General features: G+C 42.7%; 1 protein-coding gene across 9 annotated transcripts in view; it reads right to left on the bottom strand.

The window, feature by feature from the left end:
* PLCE1 (phospholipase C epsilon 1) overlaps positions 1–22,657 on the bottom strand; it is a 349,678-nt gene that overhangs the window by 16,772 nt on the left and 310,249 nt on the right. For all 9 annotated transcript variants that reach the window (XM_015147712.3, XM_077946826.1, XM_028826665.2 and 6 more), the window contains 6 exons: positions 21,094–21,225; positions 16,422–16,712; positions 10,597–10,760; positions 8,522–8,783; positions 6,504–6,622; positions 1,818–1,946 (listed from right to left, as the gene is read on the bottom strand). In XM_015147712.3, the coding sequence (XP_015003198.3) occupies positions 1,818–1,946; positions 6,504–6,622; positions 8,522–8,783; positions 10,597–10,760; positions 16,422–16,712; positions 21,094–21,225 (1,097 nt within the window). The remainder of the gene's footprint in view (positions 1–1,817; positions 1,947–6,503; positions 6,623–8,521; positions 8,784–10,596; positions 10,761–16,421; positions 16,713–21,093; positions 21,226–22,657) is intronic.

Genomic DNA, 22,657 nt, shown 5'->3' with positions numbered 1-22,657 from the left:
TATAAAATGTTGGACAGAACGTTAGCCTGTCTAGAGATGTGCCCTTAAAGGACAGAGCCATTTATTAACACTTATTGTTTGTAATTGTTCAGTTGGTTTTTAATTCCTCCAAATGTTACAATCCCAGCCACATTTCATCATACACCCTAACTTCAGAGGGAGCTCAAGGGCCATTCCCTTGGTCATTGCTTCCTTTAGTCTACCCCTATTCAGGAGAAGGAATTCTTTTTTTTTTTTTTTTTTTTCTTTTTTGAGACGGAGTCTCGCGCTGTGTCACCCAGGCTGGAGTGCAGTGGCGCGATCTCGGCTCACTGCAAGCTCCGCCTCCCAGGTTCACGCCATTCTCCTGCCTCAGCCTCCGAGTAGCTGGGACTACAGGCGCCCGCCACCACGCCCGGCTAGTTTTTTTTGTATTTTTAGTAGAGACGGGGTTTCACCATGTTAGCCAGGATGGTCTCGATCTCCTGACCTCGTGATCCACCCGCCTCGGCCTCCCAGAGTGCTGGGATTACAGGCTTGAGCCACTGCGCCCGGCCAGGAATTCTTTTTTATGTTTTTGAAGCAGAGTCTCGCTCTGTCACCCAGGCTGGAATGCCGTGGTACGATCTTGGCTCACTGCAACCTCTGCCTCCCAGGTTCAAATGATTCTCCTGCCTCAGCTTCCCAAGTAGCTGGGACGACAGATGTGCACCACCACACCTAATATTTGTATTTTTAGTAGAGATGGGGTTTCACCATGTTGGCCAGGATGGTCTCCATCTCTTGACCTCGTGATCCGCCTGCCTCAGCCTCCCAAAGTGCTGGGATTACAGGCGTGAGCCACCCCGCCCGGCCTCTGCCTATTCTTTATGCCTTTCCCTGCTAGTCTTTAGTAACAAGTGCTGCTGCGCCCGGCCGCACCGAGAAGGAATTCTGAAATGGGTTAAGGATAAAATCATCTGCAAGGATTTTAGGCCACCGTACCAAGCAAGGGTAGAGCTTCTAGTGTGGGGAAAAAAAAGGAATTATGCATGGGTCCTGTCTCGCCCTTTGGAGGACATGCCCCTCCCTCTTTAGATGCTGCTCTGTGTCCCTGGCTCTCACTCTTAGAAGTCCCCCCATGGATGGGGACCCCAAAGATCCTTTGGAGGGGGATCTAGGGCAGAGGTGGCACAGCGTAAGGAGGCTTAGGCCAGTTCTGCTACAGGGCTTGGGTTAACAGGCTTCAGGGTCTCCATGCCTCTTGCTACCACCAAAAGGAGAGGACCTCAAATGCCAAGGTCAGGTGCCAGGGGAGGGGAGCAAGGCGGCTGCTCCACATGCAAAGGAAGGCCTTAGGCCGGAGGGGCAGGAAATGTCTTCTTGGCCCATGTGGCCCATCCTGAAGCTCTAAGAATTCGATTCAACTCCTCGGATGACAAGAAGATTCCATTCACCTAATGTGCAAATTCTCACTGATTACTAATCTCTGCGTGAAGAAGGAAGACTAGGCCATGTCCAGGCTTAGGGCGAAAGCGTATATATGGTTGGAAGGCCACTCATTCTGGTCTTTACCATTCTAGAGCCTAGTATTTTATATAGCTTAAGAATAATTAAAAAATCTTCTCTACAGGTTAAGGTAGTTTGTCTAGTGGTACCAAGATTCATCAGATGATTCTTGGAGAGGATCTCGACGTTGAACAACACATTTCCAAATAATCAAAAGGCATATCATCAACATGGACTTTTGCGCATTTATGTGCATCTGTATGTGTTTACACACACAGGCATTTATACACACATGTACATCCATACATCTTAGATTTTGCATTCTCTCAACCATGGCTCAGGGGACTTACTTGCTGCAGAAGCTGCTTTGCCTTGGTGCCTCCATTAATAGTGAAAACAGTAAAGGGCTCTGGCCCTGGGACCCCATGCACTGTGACTCTGTGAGTCTGCAAACATTTTCTTTCTTCTGTAGTAAACATCTGTCAAGAAGATCACATGGCTGATCATTCATCCTTAATCACATATTTCTAAGCTCTATTTGATACAGAAGTGCTAGTACTTAGAAGTATGGATAGCAACATATAAATGCAAAAGATGAGAGTCCATTTGTAGCCCAGTGCATCTTAATGTGGTAGAAGGGGCAATGCTACCTCTTCCTCAATCATTTAGTGAGGGTATTTCATAAGCATATCACCAAAATATCAATTTATTTTAAATTACGGTATATCTTTCCATCACAATTAGAGGCTGATATTATCTGAAATGTACATTAGTTCTTACTTATTAACTGATGTTCCACAGTATCTATTGAGTTCCATCTCTCTTCAGGGTACTGGGCTAGAAATTAGGATGATAATAATGAAATGTTCTGCCCTTACAGAGTACACCATTCAGGCACATGAATCATTATAATGCAAAAATATATCTGTTAGAAAGAGCTGGGTAAGTACGTAACTTAATTCTTTGGGCATTTTGTGTATTAAGATATATTCATTCATTCAAAATAAGTAATTTGTGGAAGGCTTATAGTGAATCAGACATTATGCCTGTCCCTAGAAAATCAGTGGCAAATGGGACACTATCCCTGCCAAGGGCTTCCAGGTGAATGAGACAGCTAGAGGGAAATGTAGGCAGTTGTAAGGAGCACGGCACATTCCTTGCAAACCCAGAGGAAGTGGCCTAGAAGAGGTCTGGGAGAAACCAGGGAGGGCTTTCTGAAAACGGTATCTGAACCAAATCTTGAAAGACATAGTGTAATTTAGCAGATGAAGAATGAGACGAGAGAACCCCAAATCGATGTAACGTGTACAAAGACTTAGAAGTGGCCTACAGCAGGGCATTCTGGGAACATCAAGTTCTACAACTAACTTGTTGGAGGGAGAAAGGCTGGGGATGTACGCAAAAGCACAGCCACTCAGGGCTTCGCCTAACTGGCGAAAATTTAGACTGAAACTGGCAAAATGAGGATCTGAGGGCTGAAGTGTATTTTTAGCATGTACTTTATTTTTATTTGGGGTGGGGAGGAGAGGTTAACTTTGTTATGCTTGTACAATGCGATTTTTAAAAGATCAGTTTTACTGAAGTATAATTGTCATACTATAAAATGCACACATTCTAATTGTATCATTTAGCGCACTATACTATTAATTAAAAAGATTAAATAGTTGCCAACATTTACAAAACCCCAGATGTCCCGATTCTCCTGAAAAACCAAAAGATCTGACGACATCACAAGGCAACAAGCAGCTAGATCTGAGAGCTAGGTGACAGCTGCCCCTCTAAATGACCCAGGAGCTCTCTGCTTTCTAAGAGTCTGTGCTCAGCCCAGGTCCATGCCTGCACATCATCTTCTTGGGACCCTCCTGGCATGTGAATTTGTGACTTCTGGTATAAACTATACCCTGAAAGCAACAGAGAACTGATGGAGGGTTTTTCACAGAGGAGAGACACGATCATATTTAGATAGATCTGTTTGGGAGGCCCTAGATGCAGACAGACAGAGGGGAAAACCCGGAGGAAATGAGACCAATTAGGAAGACTCTACCACAAGCCAGGTGAGAATGAACCAGGGCCAAGGCAATAAGGACAGACCAAGATGAATGGATGTGAAAGACACTAAGGAAATAGAATGATCAAGTCTTAAACGGGGAAGAAGGCCAGGATGACCTACAGTTATTGGCTTCAGCAATGGAGAGTGATGCTCTCCATGGTCAAATGCATATTTACCAAGCATATATCCATATATGGCTGCCCAGGAGCCCCAAGGATGGCAAGGTGTGATATAACAAAAAAATACATATTTGGTCTTTGTCCCCAGTTCTTGGCACACAGCTCCTAAAACCTTTGAAATCTCTGGAGTGAAAAGAGTGTCTTTTGTTGCTACTGAGATGACTGGTGGCTGAGAAAGACCAAGGCATGATTAGAGGGGTGGAACCCTCAGCCCTGCTGCCAGACCTCAAGGAGGGGAGGGGGCTGAAGACTGAACTAATCACCAGTGGCCAGTGATTGAACCAATCATGCCTAGGTCATGAAACCTCCATAAAAACCCTAAATGATGGGGTTCCGAGAGCTTTCAGGTTGCTGAACGCATCAAGGTTCTGGGAGGGTGGCCTGGAGAGGACATGGAAGCTCTGCACTCCTCCTCCCATACCTTGTTCTGTGCATCCTTCCATGAGGCTGCTCCTGAGGTGCATCTGTTCTGATCAACTGGTGATAATAAGCAAAGCACTCTCATGAGTTCTGTGTCATTCTAGCCAATTATTGAATCTGAGGATTTATAGGGATCCTCTGAATTTATAGCTGTTTGGTCAGAAGTCCTGGTGACAACCTGGGACTTGTGACTGGCATCTGAAGTAGGAGTAGTCTTGCGGGACTGAGCCCTCAACGTGTGGGATCTGACACCAACTCTAGATGGATAGTGTTAGAATTGAACTGAAATGTAGGACACCCAGCTGTTGTCAGAGAGTTGGAAAAGACACCACATTTTTGGTGTCAGAAGTGTTGTGAGTAAAAACAGCTCATCTGTGGCATCTGTGGAATCTTCAGCTGTAACAGATATTGAGGTCACCCAGCTTAGAACTGGGTATTTGGCCCTGCTCTGCCTTTCTGAAAGCATCTGATTCCTGCTCTTTGTACCAAGCGGCCCTGCCCTTCTTGTCAATCCTCTGCACAAGGTGGAAGCCACCTTGGCCACGTTGGCCAAAGTGCTGTTCTAAACCTTGGACACATGGTGCAATCACCTGATGATCCTTAAAAAAACTGATGCCTGGGGCCCACTGCAGAGACGCTGGTTTAACTGGTGCGGGGCGTGGCCTGTTCACATGGAGTTTTTAAAGCTCCCCAGGGGATACAAATACACATTCAAGGTTGCTGTGGAGTGAAGAAGGGAAACAGGAGGAACACCTAAGCAAACAAGGGCAGGGACAGCGGGAGTCAAAACTGATAGTGGTGAGGGCAAAAGAAGGGCAGAGAAGAAAGCAGAAAGTAGCAGTGGAAGCTGTCATGGCCAGTGCCATTGTGAGCACAGAAGGTGCCTTTCCAAAGATTGTTAGGACTATGTTGAGTCTGAGATTGACACAAAAGTAATCACGTTGTTAAACATGTAATGGGGGTAACCAATGGACACACTTTTAAAATGTATGTTTAATTTAAAGAAGCAGCATAATGGAATCAGCCAGTTAATTAAAGTAGTTGTTTTAAATATACCTTTTTAGAGACAGGATCTCATTCTGTTGTCCATGCTGGAGTGCAGTGGTATGGTCATAGCTCACTGTAGCCTCAAACTCCTGGGCTCAAGCAGTCCTCCTGCCTCAGCCTCCCAGGTAGCTGGGACTACAGGTGCTTGACACTATGCCCAATTGAAACACTTTTTTTTTTTTTTTTTTTTAATAGAGATGGGGTCTTTCCCAAGCTGATCTTGAACTCCTGGACTCAAGCTATCCTTCTGCCTTGGCCTCCCAAAGTGTTGGGATTAGAGGCATGAGCCGCTGCACTCAGCCCAGTTTCTTACCTAACTAAACCATCCTGCATTAGTGAGGGGGCCCTGGTCTAAGTGTCTTCAAACTTTAGTGGGCACTGAGTTTCCGTGGGACACTTGTTAAAATGCAGATTCTGGTCAGGTGCGGTAGCTCATGGTAATCCCAGCATTTTGGGAGGCCAAGGCGGGAGGATCACTTGAGTCCAGGAGTTTAAAACCAACCTGGGCAATATAGTGAGACCCCATCTCTACAGAAGAAGAAATTAGCTGGGCATAGTGGCACACGCCTGTAGTCCCATCTACTCAGGAGGCTGAGGTGGGAGAATAGATTGAGCCAGGAAGGTCGAGGCTGCAGTGAGCTAGGATGGCACCACTGCACTCCAACCTGGGTGACAGAGTGACACTGGGCGACAGAGACACACTGTCTCTGGAAAAAAAAAAAAAGCAGATTCTGCAACTGTGGCACTTTCTACAGTGTCCTTCTTCCATTCTCAAGGGTGCAGATTCTGCATCCCCCAAGCACTGAGGTGCAAGTTATGCGTCGCCAGCGGAGCCTATTGCTCTCTCCAGCCTTGCTCTGCCTGTGACATTTGCCCCTGGACTGCTGAAGGAGCAAAAGATTTTCCTGGTTTAATCTAAAGTTTCTGGAAGTATTGGAAATGCTTCCTACTAGGCTTTGCTTAATAAACCTCTTCCCCACTTTATTGTATTTGGCTCACTTCTCTGATAGACACTATAATACATGGGCTTTGTTACTAGAACTTGGGTGTAAATCCTGGACTGCTGCTTGCTAGCTGTGTGCCCTCAGATGTACTGAGCTCTACCTTCCTCATCTGTAAAATGGAGATGATACTAATAGCTACTGCCTGACGTTATTGAGAGGACTGAGTTAGTATATATATAAAGCGCTTGCTAAGTGCCAAGTGTCAGCCATTACTGTTATTAATTTCCATAGCTACCTAATTCATAACTCACACCAACCACTTTGCTGAGCCACAAAAAGCCCACCTTCAGTGTAGCAATCCCCATAAATATGCTGAGTGAAACAGAACTTCATTACCGAAGAGGCTGACATGGGACTGCCAGAGGAATTTTCTTCCATCCTTCTGCTGTTAACGAATAAACTAGAGATCTCCAAGACTTCATTGTGAAGGTTTCGCAGCTGAAGATGTCGATAGCCTGGAGTAATACAGAATTGGCAAAAGCTTGTTAACCATGCGCTACCGAAAAGAAGATGCTCCTGGAGGTCAGTAAATGACAGGTAGAAAGAAGACCTTAAAATGGGCAGGGATGGCAACAGGCTTGCAACCAACAGGCGCCTTTTCGCCAGGAGAGTGCTGCCCCCTGAGCTACCCAATGGCAATTAATTTGTTCAAGTACTGTTTCCAACTTAGACTCAAACAGAAAACCTTAAACTCAGACAAAACCTGATCTAGTAGGAAAACCTGATCACTAACAGTCCCTGTTCGAATGTTCTACCTTAGAGCAGCTTTAGTGATAACAGAATATTCCCACCATGGGAGATTGGTTATAAATTACGGTATGACTGTAAGTGTAAGTATAAAATGGAATAATACACAACTGGTAAAAGTGGTAATGTACATGTATAGTTATTAACATGAACGGTTGCTCACTATATACATTAGTAAGTGAAAACCAGTAAGTTACAAAACATGAAGATTAGTAGAAAGCCTATTTGTTAAAAATGTATCTGTATGCTCATATGTTATATACATGGGAGGAGAAACAAAGCCTGCAAGACTTATACACCAAAAGTGACTGTGTTGGAGAGATGGAAAAATGGATAATTAAAAATAATTGTTTTTGTTTCTATGTACTTTCTCACATTTCTGTAATAACAGTTATGGGTGTCCCCCTGACCCCATACTCCCCATTCCTGTGTAGAAGTCCTAACCCTCAGTACCTCTGAATGTGGCTATATTTGAAGAGAAGGCCTTTAAGGAGGTAATCAAGTTAAAATGGGGTCCTTCAGGTGGGCCTTAATCCAGTGGGACTGGTGTCCTTATGAGAAGAGGGGATTAGGACACAGACAACACAGAGGGCTGACTGTGTGAGCACACAGTGAGCAGGTGACCATCTGCAAGCCAAGGGGAGACACCCCAGAAGAAACCAATCCTGCCAACACCCTGATCTAGACTTCCAGCCTTAAGACTGTGAGGAAATACATTCCTGTGGTTCAAGCCACCTAGTCTGTGGTATTGACTAATTAAATGACCACAGGCTACTTGCACAGAGAAGAGAAACAGGAAAAGAACACAAAGGAGGAAACTGTAATGTGTTTGTGAGCTCCGAGGATGGCAGCTTGAGTGTGGCTGGGAGAGGAAGTGCGTACTTAGAACATTGGTGCCAAAAGGAGACCATCAGAGCCAGCGCACCTGGGAGCATGTTAGAAAGGGAAACTGTCAATCGCGCCACTGCACTCCAGCCTGGGCGACAGAGCCAGACTCCATCTCAAAAACAAAACAAAACAAAACAAAACAAAACAAAAAAATGATGCACAGGCTGAAATTTATCAAAGTGCCACAGCAAAGCCAATCCACAAGCCAACAGCTCTAGCCTTTGCCCAGAATTCTTCATTACCCTCTTCCTGCACCTGAAAACCAGTCCCAGCTTCCAAAACTGGACTTCTGCCAGGCACCGACTCCAACCACGCGGTCACTTAGGCCACCACCACACCCGACCCCTCCAACATCTCTGTTTCCTCTCCTTATTTCAATCCCTGCTTTCAAACTGCCAGCAGCGCTGTGGGTAGTATTTAGGAAGAAAACTGTGGAAATGTGAGTGCAACAACCACTGCTCCCAACATCAGCAGGCGTGGGTGAGGCTGCACTTTACAAGGGATATTGTTAATAACCGCAGATTCTTAAAAAATGTAAAAGAAAAATTTCTTTTGAGACGTGCTTCAAAAGTGCTCCAATCTGTATTTCCTTTTGCTTCTTATTTCAACTTCTTTATAGGAAAATGTCAAACACAAAAGAAGAGAGAAGAGTATAAGGAAATTCTGGCATCCATCGTCAAGCTACAACAATGATTAACATTTGGACAATTTTATTCTACCTCGTTTTAAAGCTTTCAGTGGAATGATTCTCTGAGCAGTTACCGCTGAACTGTTGTTTTCCACAACTGCAAAACGAAGAAATACAAGATCTTCGAAGTGAACGCGGAACAGAAACTGCTCGTTCCACATGGGGTTCAGGGTGTTTCGATGGATGGGCTTTGTGCGGAAATGGCAGCTGTCCAGAGGCATGCCCAGGACGTCGACTTCAATGCACGGGCTTCCCGTGCTGTTACTGGGGCACACATTCTGACCAGAGACAATCTAGAGTGAGGGAGACAAAAGGGATCAAAGTCACTGAGGATAAAAACGAAAGACAACCTCTATACCTCACCGCTTCCCTCTGCAAAGGAATCCCAAGAACACTGGAATGGACAAAGTGAATGATGAATAAAACTGTTTAAAAAGTAAGTGATTGTAGGGCCGGGAGCAGTGGCTCATGCCTGTAATCCCAGCACTTTGGGAGGCTGAGGTGGGCAGATCACGAGGTCAGGAGATCGAGACCATCCTGGCCAACTTGGTAAAACCCCATCTCTACTAAAATACAAAATATTAGCTGGGCATGGTGGTGCGCGCCTGTAGTCCCAGCTATTAGGGAGGCTGAGGCAGGGGAATCGCTTGAACCCAGGAAGCAGAGGTTGCAGTGAGCTGAGATCACACCACTGCACTCCAGCCTGGTGACAGAGCAAGACTCCATCTCAAGAAAAAAAAAAAAAAAAAAAAAAAAAAAAGTAAGTGATTGTAACTGGGTAATCACATGACTGGAGTCATGTGAAAAGCCTATTTTGTCAACATCATTCACTTAACTGTAACCTTTCAACTATCAAAATGTTCAACTATCTTAAAAAACCAAACAAGATGAAGTTAAATTTCTCACAAAAGATGACTTTACTCAATATAATAATAAATTTGTTACTAATATTCTGTTCAAAATGTCATAGGAATATGTTTCATAACTTCAAAACCATTTTCTTGATCAGTTTCATTTTGGAGCAAGTTGCAGACATGTTAGGAATTAATTCACAGCTTTCTGTAAACAGATAAAACTACCCTCGCCCCTAGCTAAAAAAAAAACGAAAACAAATAGGAAAGGGGCTTCTGTCCTGCTGTCTTAGGGAAAGAGAAAAAGCAGTTTGGGTGGTAGGAAAGTCTGTGAATGGGGTTATCCCAGGGGTTTGGGGGTGTCGTACTTGGAGGGCTGCCTGGCATTCTTCCTGTGGAGGGAGAGAGACAAGATCTAAAGGTGGAAAGAGATGACCAGGTCTCTGTTGTTTTGTTTTGTTGAAACAGTGTCTCACTCTGTCACCCAGGCTGGAGTGCAGTGGTGTAATCTTGGCTCATTGCAACCTCTGCTTTCTGGACTCAAGTGATTCTCCAGCCTCAGACTCCCGAATGGCTGGGACTACAGGCATGAGCCACCATGCCTGGCTAATTTTTTTTGTTATTTTTTGTAGAAACAGGGTTTCACCATGTTGCCCCGGCTGGTCTCAAACTCTTGAGCTCAAAGCGATCTACCCACCTGGGCCTCCCAAATTGTTGGGATTACAGGTGTGAGCAATCACACCTGGCCAGGTCTCTGTTTTTAAGAAGAGCCTATGGAGTTTTGACAATAAGTTAATTAGGTGAAAAGGAATAAGGAAAGGCCCATGAATGATAAAGGTTAAATTATAACGAGGAAATATACTTAATTGTATTTATATATTGACGCAAGTTTGTCTGATCTTAGAGCTTTGGAGCTTAACATGAGCTGATACAACAAAAAGCGCAACTTTCATGGGCTATACTCATAGTTATGATTCTGTGGGCCCTGGAAGACAGAGTTACCATCATCAGTACATCAGGTGAAGCAGGGACCTCATAAGTCCTGCTCCTGGGCTCTGGCAAACACAGTGTCTGGCAACAGCTTGCCTAGCCATAGCTACTGCTTCCTGGGAGATAAATACATTATTCTGGGAACTAAATCTGTAGGACCAAAATTGTGACATGACAGCTTTCCAATGCCTTGAATTCAAAACCAGTTCATTTTCAGAAAGGCTTAAAGCCAACCTTAAGTTCTTTCTCTAGGGGCTGTACTTACAGTTAAAGAATAGACTACAGGATCCATGCTGTCCAAATCTCTTTCCAGTGGAGAAAACTTCTGATACATCGGGCAGTTCTTGTCCCACAGAACTGGAGGTTTCAAAACATAACCACAACCACCATTTGCCTCAAACATTGCAGCATTTAAATGTAAAGGGAGATCTGTAAAACAACAACAACAAAAAGCCAATATAGCATATTACTTTGTCACTTAAGTATCATCTAATAAATTTAAAGTTCAAAAGAACTTTGCATCAATTTTCCCTAAGCTCCAGCATGAAAAAGAGATAATCACCCATTCGTCCCACAGATTGATAAATGCCTACTATATGCCAAGTTGTGTGAGGCATCAGATACAGCAGGTAATAAGAGAAAAATTCCTATCTCTCTGGGGCTTACAGTCTATGGATTGCCCTGTGTTGCCACTCCAAACTAGGTTCCACCACTTAAAAGCGCCTTTGCAAATATTTGCTACATCTGTCTGAAAAATCTTGTGAAATACAGTTGGCCATGGGGGATTGGTTGCAGGACGAGAAGGTACCAAGGTCCACAGATGCTCAGGTCTGTGATATAGATGGTGTAGAATTTGCATTATAACCTATACCATCCTTCTGTATACTTTTTCTTTTTTTTCCCCTGGGAGCATAGATTCAAGTTGCCCTGAATGTATGCTCCCTCTTCTGTATACTTAAAATCATCTCTAGATTACTTATGAATATTTTCAATCCACAGCTGGTTGAATCCACAGATGTGGAACCCAAGGATATGGAGGGGCAACTGTACCTTATTTGATACTAAATTTTAGAAAGGAATAATGGCTTATCTCTAAACCATGCAGACAATTGTATGGACAATTCTTGCTATTTCAAATGTAAGATAAGAATCTTAATTATACAAGAAAGAATAGGAGAATAGACAGAAAAACATGCTTTTCCTTGAAATCTTAATTTCATCCCATAAATTACAATACATCTACTTCTTTTTAAAAAATTATAAACATGGAAAAAAAAATCACATCTGATTCACATCATGTCCACAATCCCCTCAGTCATAAACGTCAGGAACCTTCACAGAAGCTTTGAGTTTTGTGTTGCCAAATTAACAATTGGATTCCTGCACTGTTTCTAGGCTCTTACTCAAATGCTCACCTGATGGCACAAGTCTGTATAAAAGTTACCCAAATGAGCAAAAAGTTGATGAGACGCACCTGATGAATATTCCCTCTGATAGATTCCTTCCACGTGCAAGAATGAACTTTGTACATGGACCACATCAAGGCAAAGTTCAGTAAGCACCTTGGGGCAATGAAAAGTTGGCCTCTACTTGTCTCGTCTGTAAAATGTTTCCATGTCTGTGGGGCTGGCCAGTATTGTGTTCAGGAATTCCTGGTGTAAGGTGTCTTAGACATATGAAAGCTCCTTATCTGTAAAATGAGTGCAGAGGACCTCATCTCTCAGGCCCCTGCCAGTCCTGATGTGACTGGTTCATTGTGGCCATGCTGCCTCACCTGCACTGGGAGAAAATTCTCTTCTTAGGCTACTTCGTGACAGAGGAACACAGACATGGTGAGGGTAGCAAAGAGGGTGAAGCCAACTAGCTCATATGGGGTGGGTAAAGGTGAAATGGATACATAGTACTAACAACAGCAATGGCAGCTCACACTTTGCACTCTTACTAAGGACCAGACACCATTCTAAGCACGTTATATGTATCAGGTATCTCCCAATAATCTATGAAGCAGATCCTTTTAGTATCTCCATTTTTATGGATGAGAAAACTGAAGCACAAAAAGCGAAAACACCCAAGGAACATAACTAGTAAGTGGTGGACATTATAAATCGAGCCCAGATGGCCTAACCCATTGTTCCCATTCTTAACTACTGAGCCATATAATGTACATCTTATAGGGGTGTGGATACAGTAAATGAGATTTGGCATATACAAGGTGCTCAATAAACAGTAACTATATTTTTCTGTGATCATGACATCAATCTCAAGTGATTTCAGTAGCACCGTGTCTATCCTAATAGTTTTCCAAAACTTTAAAGCTGTAAAGCCAAAACTCTAAAGCTATTATTAAAACTTTGAAGCTTTTAAAAAATTATTTTATTTTGCTGTTTTAACTTCAGGGGTACATATGCAGGATGTGCAGGTTTGTTACATAGGTAAACATGTGCCATGGTGGTTTGCTGCACCTATCAACTCATTCCCTAAGTATTAAGCCCGGCATGCATCAGCTCTTTCCCCTAATGCTCAGTTTCTTAACTGAAATCTAACTTGGTGACCTAACATGTAAAAGAGATCCACGTAGAGCCACACAGTTTGAAATAAAGGTGAGACCTCAAATCTAGCCCTCTTACTGTCCCCTGGACATGGTCCCAGAACTTCATCTGGGGCTATAGTTTAAAAATCATCATTCCAACCAAGTGAAAGAGTATGCACAAATCAGTGTAACCCTGCTACACCTCTGAAACAATGCACATAGTGATAGATCAAGCATACCATTGCCTTGATGGTCTTCTACTCATTAAAATACTCTGCATTATGTAGACACCATTCACATAATGTTTATCCTTATATATGAGGACTGGAAAAGTCTGTCATTCAAAAAAGCTTAATAAATTCTTTAAAAAAAGAGGTTTTTCTTTTGACTAGGGTTGCATGTTTACACATGGTAAGGTACTGTTCTGCCTCAGATGCAAAGAACTTAGAGGGTCTGTTGCCAGCAATAACCAGGGGTTTGCATACCAGCCTCAGGTCAGTTTCTAAACTCAAGAGTTGGTTTTATTGAGTATTGATCTGGGAAACTCCTAGTTCCAGATCACTTCAGACCTCCTTGGAGTTGATGGAACCAGCAGAAAGCTTGGGAAGGGATGGCCCTAAGTCCACGGACACCCACTTGGAACATTAGAATCCTCTGAAATCCAGGAAGTCGCAGAGCAGAAGATCCATGAAACCTCTTGGGAGGTTGGCCCTGGGAGGGTTTCTCTGCTATTTGGTTGGGATGCTTCATGGAAAATCAAGCACTTCCTAGCCTGGAAATTCTTTTCAACAATTGAAAAATGATGCTTCAGTTGTTGACTCTTATCAATCTATTGGATCTATCTATCTATCTATATTTCTTTTTCTTTTTTTTTTGAGATAGTGTCTCGCTTTGTCACCCAGGCTGGAGTGCAGTGGTGCGATCTCGGCTGACTGCAATCTTTGCCTCCTGGGTTCAAGCGATTCTTTTGCCTTAGCCTCCTGAGTAGCTGGGACTACAGGCATGTGCTACCATGCCTGGCTAGTTTTTGTCTTTTAGTACAGATGGGGTTTCATCATGTTGGCCAGGCTGGGCTCAATCTCCTGACCTCAGGTGATTCACCTGCCTTGGCCTCCCAAAGTGCTGGGATTACAGGCATGAGCCGTCATGCCCGACCCCATCTATGTATTTTTTGAGACAGAGTCTCGCTCTGTCACCCAGGCTGGAATGCAGTGGCGCAATACTGATACACTGCAACCTCTGCTTCCCGCTCAGCCTTCCAAGTAGCTGAGACTACAGGTGTACACCACCAAGCCCCACTATTTTTTTTTTTTTAAATATTTTTAGTAGAGGTGGGGTTTCACCACGCTGGCTAGGCTGGCCTCGAACTCCTGGCCGGAAGTGATCCACCCACCTCAGCCTCCCAAAGTGCTGGGATTACAGGTGTGAGCCACTGCACCTGGCCTTATCTATCTGTTTGAATTTGCAATTCAGAGAAGTAAATACTTGGAAAAGATCTTGACCAAAAATCAAGAACCACATGTTCATATTGCAGTGGGGCTGATGGAGATAATCTGCCTCAACTGAGAGTAGCAAGCATTTACTGAGCAACTACTGTGTGCAAAGTATTAATATGAAATCAGGCTCTACCCCGTTTGCAGAAATGAAGACCATTTTTACAGATGAACACACTGATACTCCATGTTGCTTGTACTTTGTCCAACATGGGGAGATGTTTAATCAGCACATTGAATGGAGAGAGGTTATGTGATAGCACCTTTTCCCGGTTTGGAAGATTATGCAGAGAAATTTGAGGAGGAACCACCCAGCACAGCCATTTGATTGGGATGGCTTAAAGATGTACTCTCAATCCCAACTTGATTTGGAATAGAGGCAAAGCCTTTAAGGGTGAGTGGAGGACAGGCAGCGTTAGTCTGTACTTCTGGACAGCAGGGTAACCCACGGAGTGGCAGCTCCCTGTGTCCCCTTCACCTGTGGCTCCCTTTTGCCATCAGTGGAGCCAGTGTGTCTACACCAGTCCTGGCACTTCTGGAGAAAGAGCACATCCAAAACCAAATGCACTTCCATTTCCTTGAGAAAATCTTTTGATAGTGACTTCAGTTTACTTAAAATATGCCGGTATAACAACCAATGGCACCAGGTGGACACAGGACTACAGACAGGGCTAGAGATGCGAACCCACAAGCCACTCAGAAAAGAATGAACAGAAATAGAAAATAAAATTTTTACAACTTTGGAAGTATTTCACGATTATTTCCATTTGCGAGCCCAAATCATACTGTTTTCATAACTTATCAAACACACTCAATGATAGTTAACCTTTGTAGAATGCTCTCTATGTGCCAGGCACTATGCTAAATATGGTACTTCACTGGCATCATCTTATTTAATTTTAACTGAAAGAAGCACATATAACAAGGGCAGAAACGTGACCAATATCTCTAATCATATGTCTTTGGGGTCATCCACCAATGGGTGTTGTTGGCACCAGTGCCAGGTAGCTAGCTGGTCCCAGAGCTAAAGCTGTGGTTTGACCTCAGCTGGAGACAAGGCCATACTGTGGTTTGTGGTTCAGCATGGTTAGATGAGACTGGATTCAGTTCACGGGACATGAATGATAACAGCTGCCTGCTGCTTGACTGTTCAAAGGAAAAACTGTGGTTTATGAATGAGTTTTAAGGAAACATTTTTCTACTCTTTCCTCACCTTCTGTAGCTCCTTTCCTCCCCCATAACCAAGTGGAAACAAAATTCTTTCTCTTTTAAACTTCCAGACTCCTTGAATTTTTTAGTACAAGTCATCCTACCTTCAACAAATTAACCAATTTGTGCCTTGGTTTGCTCATCTGAGAAATGGCGATCATAAAGGTACACAACTTCAGAGCTGTTGTGAAGACTAAATCAGATAATAGGGGGTCAAGAATTCAGTGTACTGCCTAATGCACAGTGAGCGTGCAATCAACGGCAGCTTCTACTCTGGAGTGTTAGGCCTCATATCAGAGTCTCATTGACTATGGAGAAACATGATCACTACTTACTCTGTTCATGTACTTCACATACTTGTTTTCCTTTTGTTAGCTACTCCTGGGGCACTGACCATTATTCTCCATCTCAATTCCAAAAGGATAAGAAGCTAAAATGGTTTTAATTTGCAAAGTGGCTGGAGCGACATTACTTTTTGACTGCAAGAACAACTGCGTAGTGAGACAGGTTAACTAGGCGGTGTTAGGAAATCCCTGCTCCAAAAAGAGCTTTAAACATAAACCAGGCACGGCTCTGTCAAGAGCAGCTTGGTGTTTGAAAAACTGCATTAAAAAAGGGGCAGGACCAGGAGACCTTACAGGCCCCTTCAAGGTTCTTCAAGGTTCTTTTCTATCACCTTAATCTGAAACATGAGAGGCACAATTCAGTATCAAATTCACTTCTGTTTTCCATCATATTTTTACTCTCACATATGGTGTGCCCCAGTCTGGAATCTTGCTCATTTGAAAAAATGTTGTCAAACTGCATTTACTGAAATGTAAGATGCAAAGGAGAGAGGTGAGCGTGCAGGCCCCTTACCATCGGTCTGGTAGTTGAGTGCCACGAGCTGTATCCCATGGAGCCAGAACATGATGGGGTTCGGGTTGGAGGAGTCGATGCGAGTGGCAGCAGGGTAAGTTCTCAGCAGCTGACAGGCGGTATGCTGGATCAGTTTCTGAGAATACCTGCGACACAGACGTTTGGCGGCATTTTCATTCAGCGACGAGATATGATAACATTTAGGAGTTCTAATGATAGCACTGAGGGACGTGGTTGGGTTGAGAGGGGAAGAAGATTCCTCCCAGGTCTGTCGAATGCCTTCACAGGAACCTAAACCCCCCAAGAAATTAGCCACAGATTAGTGTAGAAAACTTTAAATATTTTAGTAAGATAAACCTTGAACAACATCCCACTAAACAGTCATAGCATATAAACCACATCAGAATACCTCTTGGATTTTACTTGTGAGTTAGCTTGCCACTTTGAAAAAACATGGTGGCTACTTAGTTTTAAAATGAGTGTGGTGGCTGAGTGTGCTGGCTCATTCCTATAATCCCAGCACTTTGGGAGGTCAGGGTGGGAAGATCGCTTGAGCCCAGAAGTTCAAGACCAGCCTGGGCAACATGGTGAGAGCCCATCTCTACAAAAAGTAGAAAATAAAATAAAACCAAACAAAAAAAACCCCACAAGAAACGAAACAAAATGAATGTAGCAACATCAGTTTAAATTAAAAAGCCTGGAAGTCCTTTGCCTCAGTACTTCATCTGAGTTGTGGTATATTTACACAAATAAACAATATATGTCTAAAGATATTCACGCCAGCATTGTTTTTCATAGGAAATAACAAAATCCAATCAAACCAAGAAGCAACTCAAATGTATCAGTGAAGAAGTGATTAAATAAATGACAGTATATCCGTGCAGTGGACCACCACACAGGCATTAAAGAGAATAACGAAGCTATATATACAGAAAATTATGTGAAAAGTTACAGCAAGTATAAAGGTTATACACGTATGTTTGGTTATACAGGCATACTTTGTTTTATTGTGCTTTGTTTTATTGCACTTTGCAGATACTGCGCCTTTTTTTTTTTTTTTTAAACACATTTAAAGTTTGGGGCAGCCCTGCCTCCAGCAAGTTTATTGGTGCAATTTTTCCAACAGCATGCATTCACTTTGTGTCTCTGTGTCACATTTTAGTAATTCTTGCAAAATTTCAAACTTTTTAACATTATTATATATCTGTTATGGTGATCTGTGATGAGGGATCTTTGATGTTTTATTGTAATTGTTTTGGGGTGCCATGAACCATACCCATTAGATGGTAAACTTAATTGACGAATGTGCATGCTCTGACTGCTCTACCTACCAGTCCTTCACCCATCTCTCTCCCTCTCCTCGTGCCTCGCTATTCCCTGAGATACAACAATACTGACATAAGGCCAATTAATAACCCTTCAATGGCCTCTAAATGTTCAAGTGAAAGGGAGAATCACACGTTTCTCACTTGAAATCAAAAGCTAGGCTGGCCACGGTGGCTCATGCCTATAATCCTAGCACTTAGGGAGGCTGAGGCGGGTGGATCACCAGAGGTCAAGAGTTCGAGACCAGCCTGGCTAACATGGTGAAACCCTGTCTCTACTAAAAATACAAAAATTAGCCAGGCAGACGCACCTGTAATCCCAGCTACTCGGGAGGCTGAGACAGGAGAATCACTTGAACCCTGGAGGTGGAGGCTGCAGTGAGCTGAGATTGCGCCACTGCATTCCAGCCTGGGCAACAGAGCAAGACTCCACCTCAAAAAAAAGAAAGAAATAAAAAGCTAGAAATAATTAAGCTTAGTGAGGAAGGCATGTCAAAGGCCAAGACAGGTCAAAAATTAGGCATCTTGTGATAAACAGTTAGCTAAGTTATGAATGAAAAGGAAAAGTTCTTGAAAGAAACTAAAAGTGCTACTCCAGTGAACACACAAAAGATAAGGAAGCCAAACAGCCTTATTAGTGATATGGAGAAAGTTTTAGTGGTCTGGATAGAAGACTAAACCAGCCACAACGTATTTTAAGCCAAAGCCTAATTGAGAGTAAGGCCCTGAACTCTCTTCTGTTTTATGAAGGTTGAGAGAAGTGAGGAAGCTGCAGAAGAAAAGTTGGAAGCTAGCAGAGGTTGGTTCATGAGGTTTAAGGAAAGAAGTCATCTCCATAACAAAAAATCAGCAAGTACTGATGGAGAACTCCAACAAGTTATTCGTGAGATCCAGCTGAGATCACTGATGAAGGTGGCTACATTAAACAACAGATCTTTTTTTTTTTTTTTTTTTTTTTTTTGAGATGGCATCTCACTCTGTCGCCCAGGCTGGAGTGCAGTGGCGCGATCTCGGCTCACTGCAAGCTCCACCTCCCAGGTTCACGCCATTCTCCTGCCTCAGCCTCCTGAGTAGCTGGGACTACAGGCGCCCACCACCATGCCCAGCTAATTTTTTTTGTATTTTGAGTAGAGACGGGGTTTCACCGTGTTAACCAGGATGGTCTCAATCTCCTGACCTTGTGATCCGCCCGCCTCGGCCTCCCAAAGTGTTGGGATTACAGGCGTGAGCCACCACGCCTGGCCAAACAACAGATTTTTAATGTAAATGAAACAGGCTTCTATTAGAAGAAGATGCCACCTAGGACTTTCATAGCTAGAGAAGATAAGTCAAGGCCTGGCTTCGAAGCAAAGTCTGTCTCTCTTGTTAGGGGCTAATGCAGCTGATGACTTGAAGTTGAAGCCAATGCTCATGGACCATTCTGAAAATCCTAGGGCCCTTAAGAATCATGCTAAATCTACTCTGCCTGTGTTCTGTAAGTGGAACAACAAAGCCTAGATGACAGCACATCTGTTTACAGCGTGATTTTTCATGTCTGCTAACACAGTATCCAGTCTGCAGCCCATGGACAAGGAGTAATTTGAACTTTTAAGTCTTATTTAAGAAATAAATTTCATAAGGCTAAAGATTCCATAAGTTGTGATTCCTCTGATGGATCTGGTGAAAATAAAATGAAAACCTCCTAGAAAGAATTCACCATTCTAGACGCCCTTAAGAGCATTCATGATTCATGGGAGGAGGTCAAAAGAACAACATTAACAGAAGTTTGGGAGAAGTTAATTCCAAACTTCATGGATCACTTGGAGGGGTTTAAAACCTCAGTGAGGGAGTAACTGCAGATATGGTGGAAACAGCAAGAGAACTGGAAGTGTAGCCTGCAGAAGTGACTGAATTCCTACAATGTCATGATAAAACTTGAATGGATAAGGAGTTGCTTCTTAATGGATGAGCAAAGAAAGTGGTTTCTTGAGATGGAATCTACTATTGGTGGAGATCCTGTGAACATTGTTGACATGACAACAAACGATTTAGAATATTTCATACATTTAGTTGACAAAGCAGCAGCAGGGTTTGAGGTCTGACTCCAATTTTGAAAGTTCTACCATGAGTAAAATGCTATCAAACAGCATTGCATGATACAGAGAAATCTTTTGTAAAAGGAAGAGTCGGATGATGTGGCAAACTTCACTGTTGCCTTCTTGTAAGAAACTGCCAGACACCCCAGCCTTCAGCAATCACCCCCCTGATGAATCAGCAGCCATCAACATCAAGGCAACACCCTCCACCAGCAAAAAGATTACAACTTGCTAAACGCTCAGATGATTGTTAGCATTTTGTATCAATAAAGTATTTTCTATTGAAGTATGTACATTTTTTAGACATAATGCTATTGCATACTTAATAGACTATGGTATAGTGTAGACATAACTTTTGTATGTACTAGGAAACCAAAAAATTAATGTGACTCACTTTATTGTGATATTCACTTAATTGTAGTGGTCTGGAACCAAACCTGCAATATCTCTGAAGTAGGCCTGTATCCTATTTGGATTACCTTAAAAAGGATCTTATTTTTCTTGAACAAAACATAATAAACTTAACAGTGGTTACCTCTGGAGAATAGTACCAGGACATTGAGTTGAAAGGAATTTTAATAATACTCTGTATTGTTTGAGTTTTTAACTATGAGAATTTATTACTTTCATAATAAAAAGTAACTAGAAATAAAATAGCCATATATTCTGGAGTTATAATGGTGAAGAGAACAGTTCCAAGAAACCACTAGAATGTTCCAAGGTGCCTCTAATTTTAACTCATGAGGTAAACACTGCTCAAATATCTTCAGTGAAATGTTATTTTTATTTTTAATTTTTAAATTTTTTTTGAGACAGAATCTTGTTCTGTCGCCCAGGCTGGGGTACAGTGGTACGATCTCGGCTCACTGCAACCTCTGCCTTCTGGGCTCAAGCGATTCTCTTGCCTCAACCTCCCTAGTAGCTAGGATTACAGGTGTGCACTAACACACCCGGCTAATTTTTGTATTTTTAGTAGAGATGGCATTTCATCATGTTGTCCAGGCTGGTCTCGAACTCCTGACCTCAAGTGATCCACCCGCCTTGGCCTCCAAAAGTGCTGGGATTACAGGCACGAGCCACTGTGCCAAACCTGAAATGCTGTTTTTAGTACGTTAAAAGTGTAAATTAGCAATTACAAAAATTTATACTAAGACAATATTGACGTTCATGGAAAAAGAATTTAAAAATTCAAAGGAAGTGCTTAGACGGTAAAATATCTAAATCATCCAGCATGCAGAATCAAGCAAAGATATTGTAAGAAAGTGACTTTACTTTTTCCAGATGTTTTGTTAAATGATGCTGTCTCCCCTGGGCTCATTCTGCCCGGATTGTTGCCAAAAATGGACTTCCTGCTTTTCCTTTCCTTTCCTCTGTTAGAGCCAGATGCATTTAGAGTTGACAGTCCTGTTCCCATAAAATGAAAATAAATAAGCCAAAAACTACAAGCAAGGCAACTCAACATTTTCCATCCCCGTTAATGTTTATTTTGAAGTCCTACTACTCCCTTGGAACCTAGTACAGAAACCCTACTAGCAGTTTTTGTTCTGTTAATAATAGCACTGTAGGCAATTAAAGCAAAGTTTTACAAATCTCTATAGGCAAATGCAACAAGAACTGCATGCTTATCGTAGAATGACCACAAAATCACACACACACTTAGCTGATTATGCATCAGAAAGAGTTTGAAAAACTGCATGGAAAGAAGGTGCTGTGGCTAGAAATCATCAGGGGCTAATTATTTAATTTGGAGAGATGAAGGAATGGTTATTCCTTGAGTTTTAGTGTCATGTTGTCTAGGTTCAATTCCTACTGGTATTAGCCTTAACACCTCCTTCTTTGTTCCTCAGTTTCCTTATCTACAAAATGTGTGTAATGATAGGAACTCGCTCATACGGTTAGTCTGAAGATTAAATGGGAAATATGGCGATAATGATGTTGCATGGCTTCTCTTTCTCACTCCTGGTCTAACCACTCCCTGGATCCTTCATGCCTGGCACAGTGCCTGGTACAGAGCAGGAACTGAATACATATTTGCTGAATGAGGAAATGAATGCACACCACATAGACCTGGCTCCAATGTAAAAAGAGCGAGCTGAAGGCAGCAGTGAAGCCAGAATTGCCTCCAAATTGTTCCCACTGTCATAATTGTACTTTTGGAGAGTTATTCCCTAAGCTGAAGCAGCATTCAGGAGGTCCTTTTTCAGATGATAACACACCTTCCAAGAATGTCATCAGAGGAGACAAGATAGAATGGCATTTAAGAGCACACACTTTGGAGTGAGACAGCTGGGTTTAAAATCTGTTCTTAGCAGGGCAACCTCACACAAGATACTTAACCTCTCTCTACATCACTCCCTCATCCATAAATGGGCTGTGGTTAGGAATAAACAAGATAATAGAGTAGTGTGTCTTGTTCAGGGAAGTGCTCAGTTCATAGTAGCTTTTATTATAGCTTAACGTGGGGCTTTTAAGGTGTTTTTTCTCCTCCAAAGTATTCACAATAGCAAACATGCACAAACTTAGACTATTGAGTTCTCATGCCTTGATCTTAATATTTGTGTACATTTTACTCTTGACACGATTACTTAATAATGGATTTTCTCCCAAGTAAAACTGATGAGGGGGCTGGGGGGAGGGGCTCTGTTCATTCTGGAGTTTTGCATGTATCCTGCCACATGTCAATATCTTCTACCAGTATGTGGGTATCTCAGTGAAGAGCCTGGTTATTCTTTTGGGATGGGGAGGGGAAGAATGTAAACAAGGGCTGAGTGATCAAAAAAGGGGAAGGATTTTGAATTGTGAGAAGGAGTCCAGAAAAATAATGAAGAAGCAACAA

Source organism: Macaca mulatta, chromosome 9 (genome assembly GCF_049350105.2).
Source record: "Macaca mulatta isolate MMU2019108-1 chromosome 9, T2T-MMU8v2.0, whole genome shotgun sequence".
NCBI lineage: Eukaryota > Metazoa > Chordata > Mammalia > Primates > Cercopithecidae > Macaca > Macaca mulatta.
The sequence above is the reverse complement of the archived record's forward strand: the minus strand, read 5'-3'. Positions and strand labels throughout refer to the sequence as shown.